The sequence below is a fragment of the Oncorhynchus masou genome, chromosome 26, assembly GCF_036934945.1.
Source record: "Oncorhynchus masou masou isolate Uvic2021 chromosome 26, UVic_Omas_1.1, whole genome shotgun sequence".
Classification (NCBI taxonomy): domain Eukaryota; kingdom Metazoa; phylum Chordata; class Actinopteri; order Salmoniformes; family Salmonidae; genus Oncorhynchus; species Oncorhynchus masou.
The window spans coordinates 13,909,851-13,917,350 of NC_088237.1; the positions used below are offsets into that span (position 1 = coordinate 13,909,851).

The 7,500-nt window shown below is 46.9% G+C and overlaps 1 protein-coding gene across 10 annotated transcripts in view; it reads left to right on the forward strand.

The window, feature by feature from the left end:
* LOC135514841 (transcription factor SOX-5-like) overlaps positions 1-7,500 on the forward strand; it is a 211,783-nt gene that overhangs the window by 169,119 nt on the left and 35,164 nt on the right. For 5 of the 10 annotated variants that reach the window (XM_064938496.1, XM_064938494.1, XM_064938495.1 and 2 more), the window contains 2 exons: positions 2,328-2,416; positions 3,006-3,098. In XM_064938496.1, the coding sequence (XP_064794568.1) occupies positions 2,328-2,416; positions 3,006-3,098 (182 nt within the window). The remainder of the gene's footprint in view (positions 1-2,327; positions 2,417-3,005; positions 3,099-7,500) is intronic. The other 5 variants (XM_064938500.1, XM_064938501.1, XM_064938503.1 and 2 more) reach the window with 1 other exon arrangement.

Sequence of the window (7,500 nt, forward strand, 5' to 3'; positions counted from 1 at the left end):
TCTCTCTCTCTCTCTCCCTCTCTCTCCCTCTCTCTCTCTCTCTCCCTCTCATTGAGAACTCTCAGTCCCACCCAGTAGTCTAGGGAGTTGCATCTCTCTGGTCAAGAGCAACATGTTTGCTTTCTTTATTTCTCTCTTTTGTTACAGCGGTGTCCCCATGAGGAGCATGAATATATGCCTCTCCGTTGTTTGTTTAAGGAGCAGTAGGCAAAATCTGCGGCCCAAATGGCACCCTATTCCCTGCATAGTGCACTACTTTTGACCAGCTCCGCATCAGTAGTGCATAATAAGGATCCCTCTAAAAAATGCAACTTGGACCCTGGAATTTTTAAAGTCCCAGAGTTGCATGGAAAAAATGTTTTGGAGAGGCTGAATGCTGAAGTCTGAAATACTGCTTATTGTGACCGGATCCGGTCTGGGTGGGGTCCTGGGTCCAGACTGATTGTTACAAAGCTGGGCACACACACACACACACACACACACACACACACACACACACACACACATACATACACTAGTGCCATGGCCAGATCGGAGAGACCCAGTGTATTGTCCTGATATAGCTTTGTGAAGAAGTCTGGGACCCAGTCAGATATGCAGAGTCATACCCTGAGAACATTGTGATGTATTAGCATCACTGTTTATATCTGACTGTCTATGCCTAGTGGCAGTAATCTTCTCCCTCTATTCCTCCTCTCCCTGTCTTCTCTCTCTATCCCTCCTCTCCCTGTCTTCTCCCTCTATCTCTCCTCCCTCCTATCTTCTCCCTCTATCCCTCCTCTCCCTGTCTTGTCCCGCTATCCCTCCTCCCTCCTATCTTCTCCCTCTATCCCTCCTCTCCCTGTCTTCTCCCGCTATCCCTCCTCCCTCCTATCTTCTCCCTCTATCCCTCCTCTCCCTGTCTTTTCCCTCTACCCCTCCTCTCCCTGTCTTCTCCCTCTATCCTTCCTCCCTCCTATTTTCTCCCTCTATCCCTCCTCTCCCTGTCTTCTCCCTCTATCCCTACTCTCCCTGTCTTCTCCCTCTATCACTCCTCCCTCCTATCTTCACCCTTTATCCCTCCTCCCTCCTATCTTCTCCCTCTATCCCTCCTCCCTCCTATATTCTCCCTCTATCCCTCCTCTCCCTGTCTTCTCCCTCTATCCCTCCTCTCCCTGTCTTCTGCCGCTATCCCTCCTCTCCCTGCATTCTCGCTCCATCCCTCCTCCCCCATTTTCTCTCTCCATCCCCTCCTCCCCTGTCTTCTCCCATCCCTCCTTTCTGCCCCCAGCCCTGACCTTTCCCTCCCATTGTAATTACACCGGCCTATCTATCTGCAGCTGGGTGCTAATAACCTGCTCCCTTCTCTTTTATTTCCAATTCTCTCCATCCCTGATTCATCAGACTTCACTTACTGCCGACATGGCCTACTGAGAGGGGGGGGGGGCAGAGAGGCAGGAAGACAGAGAGAGAGAGATACAAGAATAAGCATAGAGAGAGGGTGCATAAACAACGGGCGATTGCAGAAAGCGGGTGCAGACGGTAAGAACAGAGGCAGAGAGAATAGAAAGAGCGCTGCAGCGGTGACGTCGCCCTCTCTGGCTTAATTACGTCCAGGGCGTCTTTATCTTTGAACACCTTCAGAGTCTTTGTCGGGAGGTATTAGAGAGAGGCCACACAATCAGCCTTTCATTAGGACGCACCAGACACAGGACAAAGGAGGGCTTTAGAACGGGCCAGAGAAAGGGAGGGGCCAGAGAGGGAGGGAGGGGGAGGAGATGGGACGGAGGGACGGAGGGAGGGAGGGAGGGAGGGAGGGGGAGGGAGGGAGGGAGGGAGGGAGGGAGGGAGGGGGAGGGAGGGAGGGAGGGAGGGGGAGGGAGGGAGGGAGGGATGGGAGGCAGATGGAGGGATAGAATGGAGAACAAGGGGAGAGAAGAGTAAAGGGTCTATCTGGGCTGCAGGTAGAGGAGGAGAGAGAGAGAGATGGGATGGGGGATCATTTGGCCTAAATAGAGAACAGGGAGGAAATGAAAGGAGAGAGGTCTCACATGGGACTGTCAAAGCTGTCTTGGTGTAGAAAGAGAAAACGAGGTAGAGTGGAGGTAGGGCCATGTTATGGAGAAAGGGCTGTGTTAGTGCATATAGAGGAGTGTGAAGGTGTTGAGAGGGTGAGGACAGAGGAGAGAGAGAGAAAAAGAGAGAGAGGGGAAAGGAAGGGGGAGAGGGGCACAGTCTGTCCAACACATAAATTGTAGGGAGGCACTGAACAGGAAAAGGAAGGAGGAAGTGAAGGAAGAGAGGAAGGAGAGATAGCTGACGTGTATTTGTTCTTTTCCTCTGTCCAGGTGACCCTTACCCTCTCCAGCTGGTACCTACTACCATGGCAGCAGCTGCTGCCGCGGCAGCACCAGGCCTCGGTCAACTACAGCTCCAGGTGAGACCAGCACCATGCTGATGATTTTATTTCCATTCAAATGTTCACCAATATTTCAATTTCCTCCAAATGCCTCCCAATGCCTTAATACGTTGAGTAAACCTTTTCTATTGTGAGATTGCAATGTTGTTGTGTTTTCTTTCCTAGGATATCAGTGGTCCTCAAACCTCGGAGACCCTCAGACGTGTGAACTGGGAATTAGCTCAGCTGATTCGCCTAGTGAAGGGCTTGATAATTAGTTGACGAGTTCAATCAGGTGTGCTCTGGAATAGTTGAAATGCACGGAACGGCTGCGGGTCTCTGAGGAGAGGTTTGAGAACCCCTGCTACCTGACTAAGCTGGTGGTTCTGTTTTCTGTTTGATGACAGTGTTAGGTTACCATAGTGATGCTCTTTTGTTCTGGAGGAGAGACCTTGAGCAGAGAATAGAATCACTAAAGTGCTACTGATTGTTCACTCTCATAAGACTGGAGCCGTAGAAACCCCAACTATTCAGTTAAAAAGACCAAAAACAGAGCAAAGTCTGTATTATTGTCACTTTGGCTCTGTAATATTTTGAATATGTTGAATACTGTGTGTGTGAATGGTAGGGACGGAGAGGGTCTGAAGTGGGGATCGACAGGACTATTGAACAGTTTGGAGTAGATTCCAACTACAACAACCCAGCCTGGTGGTGCTTACAGGTTAGGACACACACACACACACTCACACACACACACACACACACACACACACACACACACACACACACACACACACACACACACACTCACACACACACACACACACACACACACACACACACACTCACACACACACACACACACACACACACACACACACACACACACACACACACACACACACACACACACACACACGCACACATTCCATTTCCCAACACACACAATTACCCACTATTTCCCTCATCTTTTCCTCTCCCTCCCGTATCTTCTCCCCTCGTTTATCTGATGAATCTGGAGGAGAAAAAAAGAGTGATAAAAAAAACAATAGGCAAAAACTCCCCAGCATCTGTTCCTCCACTCTGAGAGGATGGAGGGATGAGCCCATCTTTAGCACTCGCTGTCTCCCTCTGTCTCTCTCCTTCCCTCTCGCTGCTCTGCATATAAGTGGGCTATCGTCAGTTAATCCTGACCCCGGAACAGATCTTAGGTTGAGTCCAAAATGTCATCCTATCCCCTACATAGTGAACTACTCGGGTCTAGTGGTGCATTATATAGGGAATAGGGTGCCATTTAGGACTCATCCTAAATATGCAGCACAGAGATCTTAGCCACAGATCCGCGACTGCCTCAGGACCCCTTCTCTCAGGGGTTAAGAGCCTGGGCGGGCGTCCTCTCTGCTGCCTGTCTGAAATACATTAACATCAGGAGATCTGTGGACACAGAGCACACTCTGACCCAGGTTGCCCGGCAACGCATTATCACTGTAAAGGCAAGGGAGGTGACACACACACACACACACACACACACACACAGACACACTGCTGAACACTCACATTCAATTAGTGAAATACAGCTACACCAAGCAAGCTACGTATTTGCACGCATATTACCAGAAGAGGACAGCTTTCTAGCTTAACCTGAGCTCACACACCTGTGCACACACCAGGCTGGGTTATATCGGTTAAGCTTTGCCTGTTAAATACATTTGCACCTGTCTGACACCTTACACAGTCAGTGCACTAGATTCAGTGCTGATATCGAACTAGGCTGAGCTAAGTAATTCTGTCATCAAAGGTAGCCGCTGTTGTCAGTAAGGCTTCATTGTGTGTGTGTGTGTGTGTGTGTGTGTGTGTGTGTGTGTGCGTGTTCGCGTGCGTGTGTGTGTGTGTGTGTGTGCATGTGCACGTGCTCTTGTGTGTGTGTGTTCGGGAGGGGGAGTAAGATCTTGTCCCTGCATGTCCTCAGTGATTTTATCTCAGTGAGATCTTGGTTCCATATGTTCCGTTGTGTTCAGATTGAGAAAATCTCCCCGATTTAAAGGGCTTTGTCGCAAGTCAATTGGATTTAAACTGAACAACAACATTAAAAACACGACATCTATCAACATCTTGCTGGTGCTCGCTAGCAGCCTTCTGTAAATCCCCTCAGAAAGAGAAAACACCAGATTAAGTCTGTTACAAAGACATGATTTAGTGAGGCTAACCCAAACACAAACGTCTGAACGTGGTAGATTTCCTCTGGGAGTGTGTGTGTGTTGTGGTATTTTACAAGCGGCTCTGTGTGTGTGTGTGTGTGTGTGTGTGTGTGTGTGTGTGTGTGTGTGTGTGTGTGTGTGTGTGTGTGTGTGTGTGTGTGTGTGTGTGTGTGTGTGCGTGCGTGCGTGCGTGTGTGTTTTACAAGCGGTTGGCTGCTGAGCACTGAGACATAACAATTACCTGCCCCCGTGTCACAACCACTAGAGATGAGGGAACGACAACGTGGCCTCCAAGCAATACACTGGGGCTGGTGGAGGGGAGATATACACACACACACACACACGACCACACACTAAAACACACATACACAAACACACACACACACACACACACACACACAACAACACACTAAAACACACATACACAACCACACACACACACACACAACAACACACTAAAACACACATACACAAACACACACACACACACAACAACACACTAAAACACACATACACAACCACACACACACACAACAACACACTAAAACACACATACACAACCACACACACACACAACCACACACTAAAACACACATACACAACCACACACACACACACACAACCACAAACTAAAACACACATGCACAACCACACACACACACACAACCACACACAAAAACACACATACACAACCACACACACACACAACCACACACTAAAACACTCCTACACAACCACACACACACACACACAACCACACACTATAATACACACACACAACCACACACTAAAACACAGATACACAACCACACACACAAACTACCACACACTAAAATACACACACAATCACACACTAAAATACACACACACAACCACACACAAAAAACACACACACACAACCACACACACACACACAACCACACACTAAAACACTCCTACACAACACACACACACACACACACACAACCACACACTATAATACACACACACAACCACACACTAAAACACAGATACACAACCACACACACACACTACCACACACTAAAATACACACACACTACCACACACGAAAAATACACACACACAACACACAAAAAACACACACACAACCACACAGTAAAACACACACACAACCACACACTAAAACACAGATACACAACCACACACACACACTACCACACACTAAAATACACACACACAACCACACAGTAAAACACACACACAACCACACAGTAAAACACACACACAACCACACAGTAAAATACACACAACCACACACACACACACTACCACACACTAAAATACACACACACAACCACACACACACACACACTACCACACACTAAAATACACACACACAACCACACACGAAAACACACATACACAACCACACACTAAAACACACACACAACCACACAGTAAAACACACACACAACCACACAGTAAAACACACACACAACCACACAGTAAAATACACACACAACCACACACACACACACTACCACACACTAAAATACACACACACAACCACACACACACACACTACCACACACTAAAATACACACACACAACCACACACGAAAAACACACATACACAACCACACACTAAAACACACACACAACCACACAGTAAAACACACACACAACCACACAGTAAAACACACACACACAACAACACAGTAAAACACACACACAACCACACAGTAAAACACACACAACCACACAGTAAAACACACACAACAACACAGTAAAACACACACAACCACACAGTAAAACACACACACAACAACACAGTAAAACACACACACAATCACACAGTAAAACACACACACAGCCACACACACACAACCACACAGTAAAATACACACACAACCACACAGTAAAATACACACACAACCACACAGTAAAACATACACACACACAACACAGTAAAACACACACACAACCACACAGTAAAAACACACACACACACACACAGTAAAACACACACAACAACACAGTAAAACACACACAACACACAGTAAAACACACAACCACACAGTAAAACACACACAACAACACAGTAAAACACACACACAATCACACAGTAAAACACACACACAGCCACACACACACAAACACACAGTAAAATACACACACAACCACACAGTAAAATACACACACAACCACACAGTAAAATACACACACACACACACACACACACAACCATACAGTAAAAACACACACACACACACACACACACACACACACACACACACACACACACACACACACACACACACACACACACACACACACACACACACACAGTAAAAACACACACACAGTAAAAACACACACACACAACCACACTGTAAAACACAACCAGACAGTAACACACACACACTAGCACACAGTAAAATACACACACACACACACACACAACCACACAGTAAAACACACACAACCACACACTAAAACACACAGCAAGTCCTGTAAATGGTCACACCATTTGAACAAAGACACACTGCAGCATATGTACTCTCATATATCCCTCATTTTGATCATTTAATCATGTCATCAAGTCACACACACACCTGCACTGGCCTCTTATTGGCAGCTGTGAGGAGAGGAGACAGTAGAGATCTATGTGGAACTCATTTAGTCCAGGTCATGACCCCTATACCACCCTGGTCTCTATAGTCTGACAGAGATAAGACTGGGACAAAGACTCACTGTGACGGTTACATCCATACAATAACTACTCTGTAGTCTCATTCTAACTCACACTATATGGCAGGGGAGCAAGTATGGGGGTAGGGAGAGAGAAAGAGAGAGAGAGAGAGGTATTATATTAGTAGAGAGATGGAGGGATTTGAAATGAAGAAATCAAGGTATGAGACAGGTACTTAGAGGGTGTGAGGGAATAAAGGGATAGGAGAAAGA